The sequence below is a fragment of the Osmerus mordax genome, chromosome 7, assembly GCF_038355195.1.
Source record: "Osmerus mordax isolate fOsmMor3 chromosome 7, fOsmMor3.pri, whole genome shotgun sequence".
Classification (NCBI taxonomy): domain Eukaryota; kingdom Metazoa; phylum Chordata; class Actinopteri; order Osmeriformes; family Osmeridae; genus Osmerus; species Osmerus mordax.
The window spans coordinates 16524002-16548451 of NC_090056.1; the positions used below are offsets into that span (position 1 = coordinate 16524002).

A 24450-nucleotide genomic window follows, 5' to 3' on the forward strand; every position below is an offset into this window, starting at 1 on the left:
AGGGTCGTTTAGGGGGGTGTAGACCTGGACATGCAGAGAGAACACTGCCTGTCTGAAGTGTTGGGCTCTGTAATGGCAGTGCAGTCTACATTGTCCTGAACTGCTTGTGTGCACCAGACTGTGCCCCCCCTGTGTTAGAACCACACCACCACAAAGACTCTGAGAGAGGCCGGCCCCCCCTCCCCCCTCCTCTCTTTCTATGTGGAGGGGAGAAAGGGGAACAGGGTTATGGGGGAGGGGCTGCAGAGTGGTGGTGACTAAGTCAGCTTAAGCCTTGTATAGCAGACTGCATCAAAGGGCCCCTGTCTCTGGTCTGGTCAGGTTCTAAACCTCGACACAGTCCATATCCATCTTAAACACCAAACCCACCCCCTCTCAAGATCGTTTATTGGTGGGGAGCATTGATTGACAGCAGTAGTGGCCAACCCCCTCTCTCCACACACATCTGGTTGTTCAAACATGGATGCTGGAAGCCTGCCTTTTACCATGACAAAGCGGGGGAGCAGTGCTACACTGCAGCGATACTTCTCGAAGGCAGGGAGGGGCTAGCGGCTAAGCAAAGCCAGACCCCCTCAGGTCCAATCCCCCCACACGTTAACAGGAAGCGGGTGTTTATTTTAGTTTTTTCATACACTTTTTTTCTCCCTTTCTTAAATCTTTCTTTCTTTCCTTTTTTTTTTTACGTATGGCAGCAGAGCCCAGGCACTAACTACTACCCCCCGCCCCCCCCTGCCTCTGCCATGACATCAGCAGGCTACTCTGGGCAGGATCTATGACTTCCTCGGGAGGTGGCGGAGGAGGCAGGAAGTGGAGATTCTAAACCCTGATGAAGGAGAGGGGGAGCGGAGCGGGAGGAGGAGGGAGGGAGGTCAAACACAGAGCAGCTCCACCTCAGAGCCCCAGCGGAGCCTCAGCTAAGACTGACGAGCCGCCCAGCACAGCCTCGGCAGAGGGCTAACACTACACTCACACCAGCGTACAGAAGTACAGCCCTGCTAGTGGGCTAATGGCCGAGAGCTAGCGAACTTAGCTTGTGCTAATGGAGCCAGTTTCTGGTTTGGGGTTGGAACGGGGGCTAAGCTAACGTCTGGCTGTGTCAAACTGACAGCTCAGAGCTAACCGTCTCGTTCAAGGCGGATTGAAGTGCCTTAACCTCCCCCTGCTGCAGAGAGACCAAAACAAAGAACAAAAGCTTGATTGTAGCATTAGAAGGAGAGATGGGATCTGGGAGGACTAATCTGCTGCTCCGACATGATATGATTAAGAGAGGGAGGGAGAGCTGGCGGAGGACGAGGGTGCACACACACACACAAACACACACACACACACACACACAAAGATGATGGATCTGATTGGGAGGGCTTTCCGCCCTGCGCTTCTCACTGCTGCCTCAGAGAGAGAGCGCTCTGCCAGCACAGTCACTCTCTAAGCACTGCCATCTGGATGACAAAGAACACACACACACACAATCTGTGTGCGTGCAGCGAGCGCGCAGGCACAATCATTCTTGCGAGGGACATGAGGTCTGCCTTGCTCACACAGCCCTCAACATCCTGCCGATTGCCAAAAAAGAAAAAGAGAGCCAAATCAAACAAGATGCCAGTGCACTGTGCGTTCCAGAGTGTGTAAGAGTATGTGTGTGTCTCCGCACCAGAAAACGGCCTCTTAAACTGAGTGCCACGGAAAACAAACCCGGACAGAGTTCAGGATGCAGGGAGAGGACATCAGTGTTGAGCTACGGCACCTCTGAATCAGCCCCATCACTCCCCCTCTCCATGCTGCCTGGCTGGGATTTGTAGTGCTGTAACACCTTGAAGGACTACACCGTGATGTTAGTCAGACAAATAACGGTAAACACGGTGTACAGATTACTCCTCCTTCACCTGTCAGCTGGAACAAATGGAGGGAGGCAGGCAGGCAGGGAGGGAGGGGGGAGGGGAGGAGGAAGGTGCAGGGAGGGGGGAGGGAGTGGGTCCCAGCTGTGATGGTGGGCGCTGTCAGGACCTTTGTGCAGCTCTACACCGGGTGTCCCTCTCACTGCCTGTGCTATTTAGATATTAAATCTCCTCTCACTTTGAACACAGTCAGCCCATCTGTCAGCCTGGCCTACACTGGATTTGATGAGCCTTAGCTGCTTCAAAGTGGGGAGATTTTCAGTGTCGCAGTAAACACACACACACACACACACATATATACCACACCCCCACACACACACCTCTCCCTGTCTTGTTCCTTCGAAAACCTTCGCGTGCACGCGCGCACACATTTCAATTGACTCTTTTGCTGTAGCACATTAACGAACAGGACAGCTAGGCATAAACGATACTATCTTGTCCTTGTGTCTTTCATCTTGGTGTGTGCAGTGCTTTACTGGAAATGGGGGGTGGGCTGTATGTGTGTGACTCACACTGAGCTCACAGATAATACTAATTAAGATCTGCTTCCTGTTCCCCTGAATCCATTAGACCGAGGCTGAGGCTGTAATCATATTCACAATGACAGCCACACTCACACAGTTAAGAGTCACAGCACTCCAGATGATCACTCAACGCTTCAAGGATGTGCACGTACACAGACACACACACACACACACAGTCTCCCCTCTTCTTCTTCTTCAGTGCTGGAGGCCAACCTTTGAGGTCCTCATAACAACTGTAACATGAACATGTCATTAAGCAAGACTGCGAGTCTGCTCGTTCGGGGTTAGAACCAGAGCTAGAACCTCGGTGCTAAAGCGCCGTCGAGCCACACGCTGGCACAGCACCCTGGTCACACCAGACGCCACACGCAGGCACAGCAGCCCTGGTCACACCAGACGCCACACGCAGGCACAGCAGCCCTGGTCACACCAGACGCAGTCTCTCCCTCTCCACACTGACGTCATGACCTGACGCAGGCCGACACGCCGGCTCCAACAGTTAGCGTGACGAGATCAAAGGCAGCAAGCCGTAGCATCAGAGAAAGGCGTTGGAACACGGCAACCAGAAGCCAAGAGGGCTTGAGGAGCCTGCGTGTGGTGTGCGTGTTCCAAGATGGAGGACCTCAGTGGGAGGGGAAGAAGGGGAGATTAGCCTGGGCTGTGCATTGATAGTCTACGCGTGGCCCAGGCCAGTCTCAGGATGCTCCTGTTGTTATGCCTCCTTCCATCTCCATCTCTCTGGTATTGATCCTCCCCGTGCTTGTCCCCCTCCTCACACGGCGCAACCTGCTTTGCTTTCTGCCTGGCGGACCGCATTCTCCCAGCGAGCAGCCGTGGCCAATTAGCATCCGCCGTGCGTAGCATGGGAGGGGAGAGAGGACGGAAGGAGGGAGTGAGGGAGGGAGGGAAGGAGGAAGGGAGGGAGGAAGGGAAGGGCACAACACGCTCTTGTAATGTAATCATCTCCGCCGACAAAAGGAATAGCGTGGGCATTAGGATTCAAGCACACGTAGGCGCGGGCGAACACGCGGGCGAACACGCGGGCGAACACGCGGCCGCACGCGGGCGGCGAGGCGAGAGCGCGCTCCTAACCAGGCGCTGGGGCACGGCTGCCAGGCAGGGTGAGGAGGGGGAAGACCTGCTCGGAGAGAGGCGTCTTGGGCTCCGGCGCCAAGCCCCGCTCCTCTCACTCACACACGACAGGGTAAATAACTACCAGAGAGCACCTCCCCCCCCTCCTCATACACAGACGCCGTGTCATCTCATTCTTTCCCTGTTATTAAACGACCGTGCCTCAAAAGACACAGACGGTATAAACAGAGCCCTTGGTTTGTGCGACGCGCGTGTGTGCGCGCGGTGTATGCACGGCAGAGCTTGTCCTTTTAGGGGAGATGAACAGAGCCTCCTGGTGATAACAGCACGGCTGGGTTTGTTCTCTGGGCTCTCCAGGGTTAGCACGCCTCGCATAAAGAACTCCCACTCAGCTGACACGGGAGGCTGAAAGCACTTTTCAAGTTTCTCTCTCTTTTTCTCTCTTTCTCTGCCTTTTGCTGTAGTTTCTTTTTCTCCCAGCACCTGTTTTACCCGTTGTCCCGCCCTTCATTCCCATCTGAGGCCAATGAGCCAGAGTGATGCTCGTCATTAGCCTGCCGTAGCGGTCCATCCCCTGGGTTCCATTGATGAAGCTGCATTAGCCCTGTTAGCCTTAGCCTTGTTAGCATTGGCCGGTTTAGAGGAAGATGAATCCTTTCAATAATCTCAATTAGTGGATCACACACACACACACACACACACGTGCAGGGGGCGGCGGAACACACTTTAATGAAGCTTCATACTGACTGGTGTGGGAGGAGAGGGGCTGTGTGTGTGTGTACATGTGAGGTATGTGTGTGTGTGTGTACATGTAAGGTATATGTGTGTGTGTAAACTATACCCAGGCAGCGTCTCCTCTTCCAGGGCTGCCTTGCCGGCCGGGCCTCAGCCCAGCGGGGGGGGTTACGGGGGGGGTGACTGAGTGGCGTGATGCAGGACAGGAAATGAGAAGGCTTGGTTAAGCCAGGGCTAATCGATCAGCCAACTCAGCCGATCGCCAGGGGGCCCGAGGGGATCCAGTGTGCCCCCCCCCCCCCCCGCCCTCACACCGCAGGGACGCACGCACACGCACAGTAACGTGCGCACGCACACGCAGCGACGCAGTGCCGTGCACACAGCTGCACAGGGCCAGGCTGGAGGTGTGCCCCGGCCCCCGGCCACCCGGCCCCCCGCTCTGTGCATGGGGGTCCTGGGAGGAGGGGGGGGGGTGGTGAGGGGGAATCGAATGAAGTGAAGGAGGCTCGTCTCATGTTAAAATGCCGTGTAGAAGTGTGTGCGTGTATATGCGTGTGTGTATGTGTGTGCGTGTGTGTGTATGAGCGCGTGTGTCATACGTGTCAAGAATGTTGGGGTCATTTAAATTCTGCAGTGTGAGAAAGGTGAGGACCGATGGGGTGTGTGTATTTAAAGTGGGAGGGGTCGATAAAGAGAGGGAGCAGTGTGTGTGTGTGTGTGGGGGGGGGGGGGTGGGGGGGTTTATGTAACAGCAGCTGTTAGGGGCTGTGTCTGAGGAGAGAGAAGGCGTTGCTGTGTTTGTTAGGCTGTCTGCTCAGTTTACTCACACGCAGACACAGCTGATAAGAATATTTATGACCCACAGACACCCTCATGCACACGCACACACCGATGTAAAGGGCAAATAAGAGATGGAGGGGAGAGCGAGAGATAGTGTGTGTGTGTGTGTGTGTGTGCGTGTAGAACAATGCAGCTATGATGAGGATGCACTCAGGAGCTTTAAAGCCTGCTGAGTGGCTCCAGGATTCTATTGTCTTATCAGCCCCACTCCTCCAGATGCCAATCTCTCCCTCTACCCCCCCCTCCCTACCTTCCTCCCTTCCTCCCCCCCCCCCTCCCTCCCTCCCTCCCGTCAAGGTGACCCTGTCTCTCCGGTGATGACACGGTCGCCAGCAGCAGCAGGCTCCCTGGCCAAAGAGAGCCATGCATCACCGTCCTGCTGGGGGGAGGGGGGGGGGGGCAGAGGCAGGCAGGCAGGCGTACAGTACTGACCTAAGCCCATGTCTACCTTTAACCGACACCATCAGCATATTCATTTACATGTACGCTTTTGCAAATAAGAATGTGCATGCAGACCACGCCAAGGGTGGATAGGTACTAGTGAGCGGACACACACACACACACACGTGAGCACGCACACACACACACACGTGAGGAGAAGAGAGAAAGGACTGGACGGGGGTGGCTCTAACAGAGCTCTGTATTGTACACAACACAGCTGCACAAACACAGCAGCCACAGAGCTGGAGCAGGCCTGGGCAGCATGTGTCTAGACAGGGAGGAACGTGTGTGTGTGTGTGTGGGTGCGTGTGTGTGTGTGTGTATGCGTGTGTGGGTGTGTGGATGTGCGAACAAACACAAGACGTGACCAAGATCAATTCACCTACACACGCCCACACAAAGATTCATAAAGAAGCGCATTTTGTCAAATATATTGATTATCGTTCTCACACACACGCACACACACGACACTGAAACGAGCCTCGTTCAGCGCCCACCGTGAGAGACAAAGAGGCAGAGCAACACACATCAACATCTCTGTCTGCTAGCTAGGAACATCAAAGCCCTCTCCTCCCATCTGTGTGCCTGTAAATCAGACACACACACACACACACACACACACACACACAGCTCAGTTTGCTTTGTGAACCTGCAGTGAGGGCTGATAGGGGAGGTAAAGGATTCTGCTGTAGACGGGGAGTTACTCGCTTGAGCTGCCTGACAGCGAGGAGAGTGGGATGACTGTTGACCCGCCGAGGAGGGCAGGGAAATGGTGTGTGTGTGTGAGCGAGTGTGTTCTTTTCCGTCGGGGGTGAGAGGTCGGCCCTGTCTCTGAGTCGGAGCTTTCCTCCCATCAGCTCACTCCCCCCCTCTCCGCCCCCACCGCCGCCCCTCCAAGGTAATGGACGCCAGCCTTTCAGCTAGCATGCACAGAGAGCACACGCACACACACACACACTACGTGTAGGCAACACATACACAATGTTGATGGCCCCCGACAAGGCTGTTGGTTAAAAGCCTCGGTCAATGTAATGAGATGTAATGGGCTATGGAGTGCACGCGTGCACACACAGACACGCTCAGCTGCCAAACACACGTGTGCACGTACACCAATATACAGTAGAAAGCTTGATCAACCCCCCTTGCTCCGCCCCACCACACACACACTCACACACACTCTCTCTCTCTCTCTCTCTCTCTCTGAGCCCAAATGTGACCATATGGTTTAGGGAGGGGTCCAACTCCCTGTCCAACCACAAACAAGTTTCCACCTCCATGTTTTCAGTGGTTCAGCATGGCGTCCTGTGTCTCCTCACGACCGACAGCCAGAGAGAGGGAGGGAGGTGCCGGAACAGATCCGAAGACGGAGCTCATGAACGAGGGTGATCAATGGTGACAACATATGGAGGGATGACAGGCGTGCTGGAAGACAATGCCTCTCCCTGCCCCATCTACATAATAGGGGCGAGGTTATTGATGACCCCTCCTCATTGCCGGCCATCATCGCCATGGCAGCCCATGTATTATCATCCCAGAGCCAACTACCCCCCCCCCTTCCCTGGCATGGGCCAATCGGCATGCGGCTGCTAGCAAACAATACCCAATAGGGATCCGGAGGAAGGGGTTGGGGGGGGGGCGGCAAGCGAAGGAGAATACTAAGTGCGCCACTTCATCGTGTGATTGACACAAAGCCTGTTGTTTACTGACGGCAAGGAGATTTGCATCCCTTTACTGCTGCCCCTCCCTCTGTGTGTGCTTTTCTTTATCATTCCTCTGCTCCCTCCCTCCCTCCCTGCCCCCAGACCTGCATATGGAGGATATTACCCCTCCCTGCTGCTGGGGTATCGATCAGCCTTACCCCTCTTGCTCTACCATCACTCGACCCTCTCTCTCTCTCTCTCTCTCTCTCATCATACCCTGCCGCATCGATCCTACTTCTCCCCAAGCCCCAAGCCCTCCAGCAAGGAGTGATTACACACTGCTCACACACACACACACAAACCCTCCCTCCTTCATCCCTAGCATGCATGCGTTTCTCTGGGAGAGGGGTGGGGGGGTGGGGGGTGGGAGGAGAGTGCAGCCACGGGAAGCTAACTGTCTGAGAGAGAAGCAGAGCTGCTGCTGAACAGAGAGCCTTTCATCGCCGGGCGGAGGATCTGCGTGGACGCACGTTAAGAGGGCCGGGGCCAACGGCTGCGGCCGGGCCGGGCGCTAACGAGGGGCCTGGAGGCATGGCAGCGTGGCAGCAGACACCTCGAGACACAGGGCAGGGCCAGCGAGGGCGGAGGCGGCACCTCCAGGAAGGCTAGCCTGTGGCTGGTCAGTGGAGAGCAAGAGGGAGTAGGAAGGGAGGCAGTGAGAGAGGGAGAGAGGCGGGGGGGGGGGAGTCTCTCCTCTGACAGAGAGAGAGCTGAGTGAGTCAGAGCTACAGGGGCCTGATGACTTCATTAAATGAGAGGAAATCGACATCCTTCCCTGTCTTGGTGCTGCATCAGAGTGGAGGAAAAGAACCCTTTAACCCTCCTCAGCTTACCATCCTCATCTCTCTACTGTCCCCATCCCACTCAACACTTCCCACATCCCTCCAGACATTTCTCCACCTCTCATTTGACCGACATCCAAACAGAGGAGCGTTTGACAACGGACTATCAGATCCTGCTCCACAGTGGACGCAACGTGCTAGCCGCCAGCTAGGCTAAGCACCCCCCGACCCTCCTAATGGCTTCCCCCTCTAGTCTAATGATTGCTAACAGTCGGCCGCGCGCTACTGCTGGTGGACGGGGTGGGCGGCATTGCTGGAGAGGCCAGGGTGAAACACGGCACAAATGTAGCCACTTAGCTGGGCTGCAAACCTCCCTGCCCTAGTCCAGCCACCCCGCTAGCTCCCGCCGCAGCCAGGCAGGGGGAGGAAAAGCAACAAGCCATAAAGCGGAGGATATTATTACACACCCTTGCTGCCATTTGGCATTTAAATGTCATTTTTGCCGCGGCGGCAAACCGTTTCGCCTAATTACTGCAAACTGCCGAGTGGCCGGAATAGTGTTGAGGTGTGAGCGGGCTGTACACAGCCACAACACGGCTCTTCTTAACGTCCTCTCGCCGTTTACTGTGCTTTCAACCTTTTAAACGATGCAGAGTAGTAGAGAGAGAGAGAGAGAGAGGGGGGTGGGGGGTGGGGGGGGGGGAGAGCAAGCAAGGAGCTGCTCACAGTCTAAAATGGCCGCCGGAACGCAGTGCTACACGGTTCAAGGAGATGTGCTAGCAGGGCAGCAGCTGGGTCGTTACCTCCTGTTTTGAAGCTCCTATCAAGGCGTCCCTGGACCAGACTGAGGCCATCAGCAATAACATACCTCAGGCCACACCTGGTCAATACAGACCCGGCACATTGGCAGCTCTTTTCTCCTGTCATCAAAACAGTCGAATTTTCTGGATGTGTGACCCAAACACTGGAATAATCAGCCTCCTGTTGACACCGGTACGTTTTTACAAAGATGTTTGTGAGACAGCAGGATAGTAGTAATGCCTGCGATGATCACAAGGAACGGGAAGATGATCTGATTTAGCGCTGATTTAGCGTTTCAAGCCGTCACTTCTTGGAAGCGCACGGCTTGAAAACCCATCAGTATCATGCAGCAGATACTAGCCCATCTGCCAGAGAGGCACGGCTCTGGGAACAAGCTCTCACTGAAGGACAGCCACAGAGCGCGAGTGGGAGTTGTGTGTATGAAAGCCAGGAGTGCCACAGTGAGGGGCATGGCTGTGTGTGTGGGTGAGGGATATGCCCGGGGACAGAGCAAGTGAAGCTAAGGAGACGGTGACTGTACAGGAAGTTTCACTCAGACAGACACGGGTCTCAATCACAGCCCCCCCCCCCCCTGCTCCCCCCTCCACCTCCAGCCCCCGCTCAAGGTATGAAGAGCCCCTCTCACTCGTCCACCAACTCCATTACCCTCCCCTGATGGGGCGGCCCATTAAATCATTTCATTTCACCTGGAGAAAAGGCAGAGCAGGAGAGGAGAAGAATATGAGAGGAGAGGACACAAAGCCTTCTCTCCCCTCTCTCTCTCTCCTTCCTCTCTCTCTCTCCCTCCTCTCTCTCTCTCTCTCCCTCCCCTCTCTCTCTCTCTCCCTCTCTCATCAGAGTGCGACTCGGCCTTGGACGTGTGTGTCCACGTGCCGGCTCGCCATCAATACCGTCCCGCCTCACCTCCGCACTCCCAGCATGCCTTGAGGCGCCGATTTATCAACACAGCCAGACAGCAGAGGAGAGCGGAGGGGGGGGGGGGGGAGGTGAGATGCACGGTGAGTGTGGCAAAAAAAATGATGGGGTCGGCAGCAGCTTACTACTTTATCTTAAACCTATAAAGAGTTATTCACCCTCAAATGGGGAGGGCATTACAGCCATCCATAAATGGGCTGTTAAGTTCAATAGCAGGTGCTGTGGGGGGCTAGCTGCGTCTGACAGCATTGCAACATCTCTCCCTGGCTGTAATACCACATCCTTGAGATTCTGGTTACCCCCTTCGATATCAAACACCAGTCTGGGATTATTTCAATTAAGCTCTGCACGGAAGAAGGAGGTGGGGCGGGCGGGGGGAGTAATTTGCCCATGCTACAGGATATGAATTTGGACACAGTGCAACAGCTTGCCTTGCAACTATTGATGCTATCAAAGGCACCCCCCCCCCCCCCCCCCCCATGAAAAAAAAATCACACTATACACATACACACACACACAGAGAACAGAAAAATGATTTCCAGAGTTGAGCCTCTCGTTTCCCCCCTCTCACATCAATCCTATTAAGATGGTGCTCAGCTTAACTGAACAGTAAGGCTTAATAACAGTGGCTCCTCTATTCAGCAGGCACAGGCAGTGTCGCGCAGAAACAAAGTCATGCTCAGTTGAAACCCAGAGCCTGTGCTGCCAAACTGTTAAGCACATTCCCATAAAAGAAGAACAAAGAAAGCGTTTGAGCTGCAAAAGGAAGGAACACACAGCTTGTGAACCGCACGGCAGCCCTGGCTGTGATGCAGGCAAATGTCCTCGACATTGTGGATGTGTGTTTATGGCATGCTGGGAAAAGATCGAGGCAGAGGTACACAACTCCCTGGTAGCACCAGAGACCCTCGGTGGAAACGATAGTGGGCTGGAGCCGGGGGGGATGTGGGAGGGCTCTGTCGGGGGACGGGGGGACGGGGGTAGTGTGAGAAAGAGTGAGGTGATGACTGCATGGTTTGTGCGAAGAACCTGGGATTGGAGGGTCCCTGGGTTGCAAAATGGTTTGTGGTCATGAAGGGTGTGTGTGTGTATGTGTGCGTGTGTGAACTAAACTGTGTAGACGGGACTGTATACAGCTGTGTGTGTGTGTGTGTGCGTGTGTGAAATGAACTGTGTATACAGGACTGTATACAGCTGTGTGTGAGCGCGCTCAGTCGAGCTCTTCCCCTCCCCATGCAGCTGAGAGGCTCTCAGCTCCTAGGATCCCATTCCCAGTGACAGACAGGCAAACTCTATTTAGATCTGCCCATCAAGGCGCATGCAACCGAGCGGCCACAGCCGGTGGCTGGCCCAGAGACCCCTCGGCCCGGAGACGTCTCAGCCCGGAGACGCCTCAGCGCGGAGACGCCTCAGCGCGGAGACGCCTCAGCGTGGGCCTCCACCAGTATCACCTTTACACTCGCCTGAGGACAGACTACACAAGTGTGAAGTGGCACACATTCAGCAGACGCGTGGGCTCTACTTCCACGGAGCCTGGTCACAGTAGAGATGCGGAGGGCTCTGTTGAGTGTGTCTCCAGCAGGCTGGACGTGGAGGCCACGGAGGAGGCAGCCACGCTACAGGCGCCTGCTGCACACACAGGCTTACAGGTACTGGCTGGAGGAATTCCTGAGGCCCTCCAAACAATCTTGAACATTTCCTCCTCTCTGGCCGATGCCCCTGGCCTCCCTCTCTCCCCCCCCCCCCCTCTCTCCCTCCCTCCACCCACTGGAGGTTTGTGGGAGTTAATTTGCACCATGTGTGCTTTAATGGGGGGGGGGGGGGGGGGGGGGGGGATGGAAGCGTGTGAACCCGATCCCACTGTAAATCTCCACTTCCACGGCTTTCTCTCTCTCTCTCCTTCTCCCTCGTTTTTTTTTTTATTGGCATGTCACACTTTGGACAAGCTGGAAATTACACTGTCCGGGGACTGAGAACCAGCAGTGAGACACTCCAGATAACCACTTAAACGGAGAGATGGAGGGGTGGAGATGAGGGAGGGGGGTGCGGGGGGGAAGGCATGGAAGAGAGGAAGGATGAAGAGGCGACTGAAGGTTGGGCGTGAGGGGTGGAGGAGGGAAAGAGTGGTGGAGGGGGGAGAGAGTGATGGAGGGAGAGAGTGGTGGAGGAGGGAGAGAGTGATGGAGGGAGAGTGGTGGAAGAGGGAGAGAGTGGTGGAGGAGGGAGAGAGTGATGGAGGGAGAGAGTGGTGGAAGAGTGAGAGAGTGGTGGAGGAGGGAGAGAGTGGTGGAGGAGGGAGAGAGTGGTGGAGGAGGGAGAGAGTGGTGGAGGGGGGAGGGAGCGGTGGAGGGGGGAGAGAGTGGTGGGGGAGGGAGGGGCTCAAATTAGCCTTCCGTGTCAGAGCAAGGCCAATCCAATTAAAGCTTGACCAATCCACACAAATGTGTTTAGTGTCAGGTTCCTCCGCACCCCGGCGCTGGGTGTGCAGGCCAGAGATGCATCCCCTCCTAAACAGGGACGTCCATGTGGCCAGCGGGCTGGGGGATAGCATTCAATATCCTGAAACGCAGGAGGAGGGGTCTGGGGGGGAGGAAGGCTGGAGGTTCCTCTCCTGGAGAGGCCAGGCGGTGAGACAGCCCAACCAGCAGCATGCTGTGCTCTGCCTCCGACACTAGCCTACTTCAAAGGCCCCTACCCTTTCATTTAGTGTGCAAAACCCCCACGGAGGACGCCGCCATTTTAAGTGCGTTGGAAGAGACCGCGGTTATCATAATTAAAAACACCCCGCGATTACCACCGCGCCACAATGAGCGCAATTGGCCGGCTGGAAGGCGTTAAAGAAGGACTTGAATGTTACCTGCTTGCTTAGGATTGTGTTACGTTTGTTTTTCTCTCGTTCATCAAAGCCCCGAAAAAAAAAACTGATAAGGGGGTTCTGTCTTTTTAATCCGTTAAACATAAAACGTAGTGCTCGGTGCAGGAGCAAAGCACTTCCCCTCAGATGTTAGTGAAGACATCAGAAGAAGCAATTTGACTTGTGATGTGCAAGAGAGAGAGGGGGCTGGGGGGAGAGAGAGATTGAGGCACAATATTTCGACTGCTTTGCATATATATGTGCGTGTGATTGTTACAAAGGCTACAATGCTAGGAAGGTAAATCCAGGCTAATGAAACTAAAGAGAGATTGAGAGAGAGAGAGACAGAGAGAGAGAGAGAGAGAGAGAGAGAGAGAGAGAGAGAGAGAGAGAGAGAGAGAGAGAGAGAGAGAGAGAGGGATTAATAATTTAGCCGTGTGTCAAGAGGCTGCTATTGATTGAGCTTGAGACATAGGAGTCTTATGAAAATGTTATGGCCTGAGTCTCAACACCCCCCCCACCCCCCTCCACCTCCTCCGTTCAGAGGCTGCTGTGAAGGTAATCAGTACATAGCCCTCCATCAGCCCTGCCCCTGACCTCACACACACAAACGCGCACCTCCATTTTGATTCCAGCCCTTGTTCTAGCCCCCCTCCCCTTGGAGAGAGTGAGGGGGAAGAAGACAGGCAACCCTGCTCGCCCAACCACTGGTTTCCATAGCAGCGTTTAGCAAACGCGTAAGGAGAGGAAGACAAGAAGGGAGAGACGACTATCTGTCCAAAAAGAAGGAAAGGAGAGGGAGGGAGAGGAGGAGAGGGAGGGAGAGGAGGAGAGATGGTTTTATGTTGCTGATACGAGCTGCTCAGCTTCCTGGGTGTCGCTTTCTCAACCTTGTTACTTGGATGTATTTATTTATTCATCCCGGTGCCCGCGTGTACAATCAATCTAAACGCCTCCCCGAAGAGAGGCTCTCACACACACCCAGAGGTGCGGGTTTGCCCTGGAAAATGTCAGTCTTTAAAAATGCACCAACAGCCAGGCAAACTGACACTAGAGAGAGGCTCTGTCTCTTATTCTCTCCCTCAAACACACACACACACACACACACAAACAGACACAGGGGATTGGGCTTGGAGAAATGCCTGCTTGGAAAAAGCAGCTGCTGCCTTCAGGACTGAGGCTCAGCGTTCACCGGTTTAAGGACCTAATGTCATTACAAAGAAAAGCACTAATGCCTCCTTCAATGGAATTTAGAGAGCGCAGAAGGAGGGAGAGATGGAGGGAGAGAGAGATGGAGGGAGAGAGAGATGGAGGGAGGGAGGGGGAGGTGGAAAGAGAAAACAACCCACATTGCTCATTGAGGAACATTAATCAACATGGCCATTACGGGAGAGGGGGGGGGGGGGGGGGGGCAAGGCTGATACTGCAAAAGCTGCACTAAAAAAGCCTTTCTAACTATGTGTGTCTAGTGAGAGGGGAGGGGTTTTATTTACCCCTTAAATAAAAGCTGGCTAATCTATCCGGAATTAATTTTTCCTGTTGAGTAGAATTGTACTACCGGTAGCAACCCGTTAGCAGACCGCTAAGATGCTCTGTTCCATAACATGTCACAAGTACGACTGCATGGGAACACTTCCGGTTGTCACATTGTTTTGCAAAAATAACCAGCCTCTGTCATTTCACATGAACAGGAAAAACAGAGGGAACAAACCAGGCCTCCCAATGGACAAGTCTGTTTGCAGCCCCTGCCTCCTCTGAAAGAGCACAAAGACATAGACACACACACACACACACACACACCACTTGTGAGTGTGGCTTCACATCCACATGCTCATGCCTGTGAATGTGCCAGGTCGCTTCCAGGAGCCGAGTGGACCATGGAAAACAGGGGAGAGCTGAACACACACACACACACACACACACCCACTTTGGCCCTAATGATTACAGCCTCCCTCCCTCTGGAAGGATGGCAGCGGCTTGTGCTCCACTCGATAAATATTAACAAGAAGTGCGACTGATGGCGGTGCTCACTGATCCATAATTGCATTTCAGAGAGAGAGAGAGGGGGGGGGAAGAGAGAGAGCGTGGGAGATGGGGAGAAAAGGGGGGGGGATGATGTAAATGGAGAGAGAAAGCGTGAGCGAGAGAGAGACAGAGAGACGGAGAGAGAGAGACAGAGAGAGACGGAGAGAGAGAGACGGAGAGAGAGAAAGAGAGAGAGACAGAGACAGAAAGAGAGAGAGAGTGTTCTAGGTGGGGGACTAGTCTGCCAGGACAGGTCCTTGTGTAAACCACCATGCATGGTTTCCATAGCGCCCTTCAGCCAGGCTGGACATGCTGAAAGAAAAACACGGGCTATTCATTTGCCGTGTAATACTCGTGCTTCCTGTGTTCACCAGCGGCGGGTAGCAGGGGTGCTTCATCACCGCGGGGGGCGGGGGCATAATTTGCTTGCTTTCCATCAGAGAAACAACAGCAAATCACTCTGTCTTCACAGAGCCATACACTGGCCAGGAAAAAATGGATGGTGCCAGGAAGCCATTGATCTCATTGCTAAGCTAACTCCGGGCTGCCAAGTACTGTTTCAATAGAGAAGCACATATTTTCACATGCATTTTCTTGTCTTTTTTTTCTTCTTTTTTTTATCATTAAGGTGTCAGTATAGTTGGATAATTGTTTACTTTTGAAGGCTGTTGTGATCAACCTATTCTGATGGGTGGGATGAGCATTTCCTGTGGGTCCAGTAGGGTGTTATCTTGCTTACATTTAAACCAGTACGGTAAGCTTCAACAGCAACAACAACAAAAAGTGTGTGTATGGCTGCACAAGCTACAATCATTAGGTTGTCAGGGTTGTAGGTTGTTTGGACTGAGAGATACAGATAGATGAGAGAGAGAGAGCAGAAGAGTGAGTGAGTGACATAGACATTGTATCAGAGCCCATTCATCCCCCCCCCCCTAGACAAAGTCTATTGTCTCTACAGACCTATTCAGCTGGATTGATGTACGCGCAGGCTCTCTGCTATCACGCTGCCATATGGGGGTGTGTGTTTACTGGAGACTGGGGGAGATCTCAGGGCTGCCGTGTTAGACAAACACAGTCCATTACTGAATCTGGGCAAACAATCTGCATCACGCCATCTACATACACATCTGTGAATACAAACAGGTATCCTACAGCTAACGAGATGGCTACAGTCTATAAGACGACGGCAGGGCAAGCCCCGAGCTCGCTCCGATCTTTTCCCTTGCCGTTTGCGCCCGGATAGATATGTCGCCGGTATGGAAAATGCCCTCATCTCTTTTAAGCTGGCGGGGGCTCTGGATGGAGGACTGGAGGTCCCTGCAGATAATTGTATTGTACATGGCATCTAATTAATTGTCCATACGCAGACAGGTCCTGGGGAAGCAGCCCTCCCTTCCAGCACAAGCCCCTGGGGAGGAACACTGCAACCACTCTATTAGAGGGAGGGGGAGAGGGATGGAAGGGGAGACGTCGGAATGACGGAGGGAGGGACAGCGCGATGGAGCACAGCTGAGGTGGCCAAACGAGTTTAGCTGCAAAGATGGACGGAGTGAAGGGGAAGATTACAGTAATAAGTGGATGAGGGAGGGAGGGGGGGGGGGAGGTGGAGAGGTGAGGGGGGGGGGGGAGAGAGACAAAGAGGAGACAAAAGGAGGACAAGAGAGGGAGGTTGGGAATGAAGTGTGGAAACAGATGGATGTGTCGAACGTGTGTGTGTGTGTGTGTGTGTGTGTGAGAGAGAGAAAGAGACAGAGACCAGGAGATGAGAGAGGGGGGGAGGAAGAGGGATGGATAGCGAGCATGCTCCCGGAGGGCAGATCTAGCTGCAGAGTGATTTGGTGGCGTATTGTCTTAGCTGTTGCTCCGTGCTGAGCTCTCCTCTCTCTCAGCACAGTGTGTCTCTCTCAGCACAGTGTGTCTCTCTCAGCACAGTGTGTCTCTGGGCTCAACAACTGTTAGCGGGAGTCTGTCACGACGCTGCCTGTCACAGTCTACACACTCATGTATGATCACAGGGAGAACACACACACACACACTCGAGGGGAGAACACAAATATGCAGGGAATGAACACACACACACACACACACACACACGTGCGCACACACACACACACCGGGCTCAGTGATGCATCAGCCTCATCAAATATAGATTGTAAACACATTACAAGGTCAGGGCACCAGATGTAAAGTGAAACGAGCCTCTCTCAAAACACAAGTGTCGCTGCGCAGCTTTCCGACAGTACCCTCCTCAGTACCCTCCTAAATACACTCCTCAGTACCCTCCTCAGTACACTCCTCAGTACACTCCTCAGTACCCTCCTCAGTACCCTCCTCAGTACCCTCCTCAGTACACTCCTCAGTACCCTCCTCAGTACACTCCTCAGTACCCTCCTCAGTACCCTCCTCAGTACCCTCCTCAGTACACTCCTCAGTACCCTCCTCATTACCCTCCTCAGTACACTCCTCAGTACCCTCCTCAGTACACTCCTCAGTACCCTCCTCAGTACACTCCTCAGTACCCTCCTCAGTACACTCCTCAGTACCCTCCTCAGTACACTCCTCAGTACCCTCCTCAGTACACTCCTCAGTACCCTCCTCAGTACCCTCCTCAGTACCCTCCTCAGTACCCTCCTCAGTACACTCCTCAGTACCCTCCTCAGTACACTCCTCAGTACCCTCCTCAGTACCCTCCTCAGTACACTCCTCAGTACACTCCTCAGTACACTCCTCAGTACACTCCTCAGTACACTCCTCAGTACACTCCTCAGTACCCTCCTCAGTACACTCCTCAGTACCCTCCTCAGTACACTCCTCAGTACCCTCCTCAGTACACTCCTCAGTACCCTCCTCAGTACACTCCTCAGTACACTCCTCAGTACCCTCCTCAGTACACTCCTCAGTACCCTCCTCAGTACACTCCTCAGTACACTCCTCAGTACACTCCTCAGTACACTCCTCAGTACACTCCTCAGTACACTCCTCAGTACCCTCCTCAGTACACTCCTCAGTACACTCCTCAGTACCCTCCTCAGTACACTCCTCAGTACCCTCCTCAGTACACTCCTCAGTACACTCCTCAGTACACTCCTCAGTACCCTCCTCAGTACACTCCTCAGTACACTCCTCAGTACACCTCAACAGAGGACGCTCACGTGGGAGCAGAGCCGAGACGCTGGGAAGGCAAGCTGGGAGAAACACGCAGGGGCCCGGCCCAGTGTTGCCATTAGACCTAAACACACTGACGATGGGTAGCTCTCAAACAAAATGACCATTATCGCAGCAAACCAGCCACTTAATTGACCAGATCACTCACATCAAAAGGAGATTGGCCGGCGTGTCCAGCCGGCTAATGATGTGGATGTGGGAGTTTTTTTAAGCTAATGGGGGGTGGGTTAGCGCATCTATGGCTTTTCCTAGCTTAGTTAGCTTTAGCCTGAGCTCGCGGTGGGGCTCCCATTCTCTAGTGCTTGCTGTCCCCCACTACCCCATCTACAATCTGTAGCCTACAGGCGGCCATTTTGCTAACCGTGTACAAGGGAGCCAAACGTATGGCACTGGAGGCCATTCAGCAGCTGTTGACAGAGAAGGATCCAAGCTCAGGGAGAAGGCTTCACGACTGGGGGCTGTGAGTGACAACAGAGGTCCCCTGAGACCAGGCACAGCGAGCTGAGATGGAGGATGAGGGGACTTGAGGAGGGGTTCAGGAGCCTCGGCAAGTGCAGCCAGGGGAAGGTGGAGAGGGATTGTGGGCTGAGATAGACATGCTGTAAACAGAGTGCGAGAGAGAGAGAGAGAGACAAAGAGAGAGAGCCAGGCTTCATCCCAGTTCATCCCTCTATTGTATAGATTGATGGCTGCATTCAGGATTTCTACACACCACTAATTGGATTCACAGGTCATTAGATAAAGTACGCGAGTGACGTCGCTAGCACCAGCCTAAACACTGAGTGAGGGGAGGGGGGAGGGAGGGATTGGAGGAATGGATGGAGGGTTGGATATTGATGAGGCTGTTTGTATCAGGGCCGATGGAATTACCCCCCCCCCCCCCCCCAACTGCGGAGGTCGAGGTCCATTTTCTGGCCACAGAAGGATTGATCGATAATGTGTGGGGTGAGGGAAAATGAGGTCTGAGAAAGAAGCGAAAGAGGAGAAGGAGGAAGAGCAAGCAAAGCAGGAAAAGAATGAGGAAGGGCTGACAATGAGACCAGTTATGGTTTAGAGTCGACGCCGTTTCACAATATTGCCATTTGGTGTGGGGTGGGCGGCAGTGACTATTATGTTTGACTGGAAGAAGAAGAAGAAGAAAAAAGAGAGAAGAAAAGAAATAGAAAGAGTTGTTCTTCTTCTGGGGCAGACATTTGTGTCCCAATTATGAGGGCGGGTGACAGTCTGGGGTCAGAGGTGACAGTCGCTCCACTACAGTTAGCTGCCAAGCGCCATCGAGAACAATAAACCGTGACACAGAGTTGCTGGGATCCTTGCTCTCCTGCACACTCTGTTTAGTCTGCCTTAGCAGGAACCCTGAAAATGACTTCACTGAATCCCTCTGCTTGTTAAAGAGCCACCAGGGCATTGTTTTAGCAAAGCAGACAAGGGTACAGTCTGCCCAAACACACACAAACACACACACATACAGGCATGCAGATGGTTGTTCATTAATTACAGATGGGTAGAGGGAGGAGGAGGAGGGAGAGAGAGAAAAAAGACAGAAAACGAAAAAGAGTGAAAGCAGACAAGTGAAAAGACCCGGTGAAGGTCAGCCAGTCTCTCTCTATCTCTCTCTCTCTCTCTATCTCACTTCCTCCCAGACTCTCTCCCTCCTTTTCTCTTCCTTCCTCATTCCCTGGTCAATACTCAGCTTGAGACGTCTGTCCGTGCCCTCAATCAAGGTGCAGATGACACTCTCCCCCCCACCCCATCTCCCTCCATCTCTCTCTCTCTCTCTCTCTTTCCCCCTCCATCTCCCTCCCTCCATCTCTCTCTCTTTCCCCTCCCCTCTCCCTCCCCTCTCCCTCTCTCTCTCTCCCCTCTCTCTCTCTTAGTGAAGAGGCTTCCTGCCCTCCTCAGCAGTCCTACAATCTGATTAAAGCTCCGCCTCTCTGGGGGCTCTGTTGCCGCTCCCCCCTCCTCCTCCCCCCTAGTCCTACAGACCACCTTACACACACCCAACTGTACTTACAATGCACGTAAGTGCGCGCGCGCACACACACAGAGAAGGAGTGTGGCTCCACTGGTGACCTCCCATCATCACCTTGGCTGTGGCAGCCATTACCAGGACCCCTGGGGCCTCGGTGGCCCTCAAGGGGCTGCCTCTGTGCTCCAATAATACACCCCATGCTAAGACATCTTGAACACACACAAACACAATTGCTTACAATTCTTCCTCATCGACAACAGCGCTTTGGGTAGGGCTCCTTCCCCAGACCTCCACTCCTAACTGTCAATCCCTGTAAAATACTCCGGGTGTCACCCGGAGCCTCCTGTCAAGTGACCTGGGAGCCTGCAGTCATGTGACCCGGGAGCCTGCAGTCATGTGACCCGGGAGCCTGCAGTCAGTGTCAGAGCTGGGTGTCGAGGAGCACACAGGAAACAAAGCTCTCTCTCCCTGTCCCTAACGACCAGTGATGAATCAGACTCTTTTAAGCAGCAAATTAGGAGCCTGATTTCTCAAGTCACCGAGAGGTAATTTGGGCAATTTAGGGTAGAAAAGATACCATTTAAAGCCTCCTTTTTTAAACAAATGAAATACTCTTGACATCTTCATAGCATTACACAACTGATTGATATGCACCAGCTTAGAAGACCTACCATATTAATAAACAAACCCACTGTTGTTTTCACTCCAGAGATATAAATGAACATAGGTCAGCACATTTCCTCCGCAATTCCAAAAATAGCTCCCGTCAATCCCTACATGTATGCATGTATGCATTCTAACTGATCACAACATCCCTCTTCGCTAGGCTCTTTTATCTGCTTTATGACATCACCGCCACAAAGGAAATCGGGCGTTTGACAGCATGACATCCGCACCAGCGACCATATCTGTACCAACAACCCATCTACACCATGGTGCGTCCCCTGCACGGGGGCGGAGGCCCTCTCGACCCCCACGGAGGCCCTCTCGACCCCCACGCCTCCAGCCTCATCTGCCCACCCCCTCTAGTGCCAGCCTCCATCTTCTTCTAAACACACCAGGCAATTAGAGCAGATGAAACACTGTTTGATGTGTGTTCTGAGGGCCTTAAAACAACACTGGAGGGCCGGATCGGGCCGGGCGGGGCCGGGCATGGCCAGACCGGAAGATAAGGAGCCGTGGTTGGGGACAGGGGACAGGGATAGCACAGGCCCAAGAGAGAGGAGGAAGAAAGAGGGTACTCACCAGCTTAAAATCCTGAATGCTACAAATGAAGTAGGGAGTGTTCGGCCGCCGGCTCTCGATATATACACAATCTGGAAAAGGGAGAGAGAGAGAGACATAGGGACAGAAAGAGAGAGAGAGGGAGGGAGAGCGAGGGAAGGAGAGGGAGGGAGAGAGAGAGTGTTAGAATGACAACATGGACACTTCAGGACTTTTTCCGTCAGCTCTATAGAGATGCCAGTCAGTATATTATTATCGAGGCGTTACCTCCAAAACAGACATTTTTCCTTGAGGTCAAATTCAAGTGGAATGCGGGTAATAGGATTAAGGACTTTTGGAGCAGTACAAGGCTGCCTTTCCAAAGCAAACATCAGACCCAAGGGGAATTATGCTATTGTTCCACTTCACTTCTACACCAGCAGTGTCGGATAGCACCAGTACTTAACTTGCCCCCTCCTGCCCCCCCCCCACCCCCACCCCACCCCTCCACAAAAGACACAAATTCAGTAAATTGCTAATAGTGAGTTAATACCAAAACCCACTGGCACACCCACTATTTAAATGTTGCCAAATGACATAACCCTTGGTAGTGCACTTGGCTGCCCTGGCACACTGCGTGTGAATAGGGGCCAGACTGGGCCGGCTGTGCTGTTAAATTGAATGTGACTGGTGGTATGGCCAGGTCGTGAACCCTCATCTCCTTAACAAAAAACATTCACGCTGCACAGGACAAAAACAGACAGCCACTTCTGTTGGAGCCCACCAGCTGGGCCCATCCAACCAAGCACACCGCCCTGAATATTCACGACACAACTAGGATTTATTCATTTATTTCAATAACAGAGGACAAACAAGTCCTCTTTTAGGTACACCCCATCATCTGCCGACACACGAAACCATTGATTAATCGGGAGAGCTGCATCAAAAGCTCTGATGTATCAATCTCATTTGCACTATTGATTCTCATAGAAAGAGACGCGACGGCGGTTTTCGATTTGATTCCTCGACGCGTAATGGCCTGAAACCAATTAGGCCGTGGTCTGATGAGTGGAGGGGTGTGGCCTGCCCTTTACCCAACTCTGCCTGCCGTGACTGACTGGCTGGCTGGGCTCCCTGTGAAGCATGGCTGACCAGCTAACGCCAACACACAGCCATGGGGAGCCTCTGACACGCTATGCTGGAGTTGTGTACTTTAGAAAGGAGGCGCCCAAGGAAGCTAGCGGACAGGAGCTGCTAGCAGCTACGCTATCGCTAACAACAAGAGGAGCAGCTTTTCCTTCACAAGCCTTGCCAGTTGCGCATCATTGTGCTATGTATTTGTTTGAGTCACAGTTGTTATTGATCTAGTATAGTGTTATCTGCCTGGTTGCAGCTAGCGTAATGATGATATTAAATAGTTTTGTCACCAGGCATGCCATTTGTAGCTGGGCGGCTGGAGTGGCTGGGCTTTGTTTGAGCAGCGCGGTGTGTATGGGCCAGTAGCCCGGGGGGGCCCCCTTATCTGCTGCAGTCTCAATGAGTTATTCTGAGAGGGAGGGGAGGGGGGGGTGGTTTAATTGCTGTCCCTGGTGCTCCATGAGTGACGCCAGGGTTCCTCTCCTCCACCCACCCACCCACCCTCCCTCTCCTCCACCCACCCACCCTCCCTCCCTCTCCTCCACCCACCCTCCCTCCCTCTCCTCCACCCACCCACCCTCCCTCCCTCCCTCTCCTCCACCCACCCTCCCTCTCCTCCACCCACCCTCCCTCCCTCTCCTCCACCCACCCACCCTCCCTCCCTCTCCTCCACCCTCCCTCCCTCTCCTCCACCCACCCTCCCTCCCTCCCTCTCCTCCACCCACCCACCCTCCCTCCCTCCCTCCCTCTCCTCCACCCTCCCTCCCTCCCTCTCCTCCACCCTCCCTCCCTCTCCTCCACCCACCCTCCCTCCCTCTCCTCCACCCACCCACCCACCCTCCCTCTCCTCCACACTCCCCTTCCCTTCCTCCCATTCTCTCTCTCTCCCTCCATCCCCACCTGGACTCTGGAAGTCATTTACAAGATAACGTGAATGAAAATATCCATCAGTCGCTTTTGTGTGACCTGAGGGGACAACGCTGCATGTATGTAAAGAGAGGAGAGTAGGGGAGAGGAGGAGGGGAGAGGAGGAGATGAGAGGAGAGGAGAGGAGAGGAGGGGAGGGGAGGGGAGGGGAGGGGAGGGGGAGGGGAGGGGAGGGGAGGGGAGGGGAGGGGAGAGGAGGGGGAGGGAAGGGGGCAGAGAACAAAAGAACACTAATCTGAATGAGATGAGATGACATGTTTCAGAGGAGTCAAATCGGGGAATTAAGGCTTAGTGTCCTCTAACCTCCAAGGCCCATCCATTTAGGCTGGATGGATCCCCTCGTCAGTCTGCCTGTAAAGCCCATCAACAGGCAGATCCCCACAGCTAGTTCTACAATTCACACGCTGCAAACACTTTCGCGGGAGATCAAATGCATCTGATCTGCTTCGACTCGTTTCAAGACTACACCACAGACCAGAAGTCAAATGGTTAGGAAAACCCACAATGCCTCATTCGAAATGACAGTTTGAAACATGAATAAAGAGATGACCAGATAAAAAAGAAGGCAAGGGCTGACTTCTTATCTACAAACTACGTGTCTCAAGTGAGCCCTGCAGACCCCAGAGGGCCCAGCCAGAGCTGGAAAACATTCCAGCCATTTTGTAGGCACTGAAAAGTGGGTCCCGTTTCTCAGGCGAGGCGGGGGGTGGGGGGGGTGGGGGCTTTCTTTTCCCTTCAGCCACCACCAGGTCCACCTCCGCACGAGGGGAGCTGGAGCTGAACAGCCAACCGCAAAAAAATCCAGCTGAAGACCACACGAGAGGAGAGAGAGACAGAGAGAGAGAGAGAGAGAGAGAGGGAGAGAAACAACATTCCTACAGCAGACACTTTCATATCAAGGGAAAAAACAAAACAAAAACTCCTACGACCTGCGCTCGCTCCTGAAATCGGATGCTCTGGCGGCATTGTCTCTGTATGCATTGTCACCCCTCTCTGTTTAAGAGCTTGAATATTCATGAGGGGAGGGGAGAAGGGGAGGGGGGGGGTACTCCTTTTTAGACACCCCCTCCCCCCTTCCCTCCCTCGCCTCAGCTGTAGCTCATTGTTCAGCCAGTCATTCTCCAGTGCCTGTGAAGCATGTCTAATCTAAAAACACACCTAGGCCAGTAACAGGACCCAGCTCCACTCTACTCTGTGTCAAATGACTTTCTGTTTAATTTGCTGCAGCACTATGAGAAGAGAGGGGGAGGGGGGGGGGGGAGTTAGAGAGACAGAGAGTGTAAGAACCGGAGAAACAGACAGACGCTGTTAGGTAATGTCGGCCTCCCTTCTTTTACGAGCCAGCGCGGGGTGGAAAGTATCCGCGAGAATCACAGGGCTCACACACACTACACAGACACTTGTGTTTTGTAAACAGTCAG

General features: G+C 53.6%; 1 protein-coding gene across 5 annotated transcripts in view; it reads right to left on the reverse strand.

The window, feature by feature from the left end:
- The window catches only part of rerea (arginine-glutamic acid dipeptide (RE) repeats a), a 121175-nt gene that overhangs the window by 34910 nt on the left and 61815 nt on the right, over positions 1–24450 (reverse strand). For all 5 annotated transcript variants that reach the window (XM_067239613.1, XM_067239612.1, XM_067239610.1 and 2 more), the window contains one exon: positions 21008–21078. In XM_067239613.1, coding sequence (XP_067095714.1) covers positions 21008–21078 — 71 coding nt within the window. The remainder of the gene's footprint in view (positions 1–21007; positions 21079–24450) is intronic.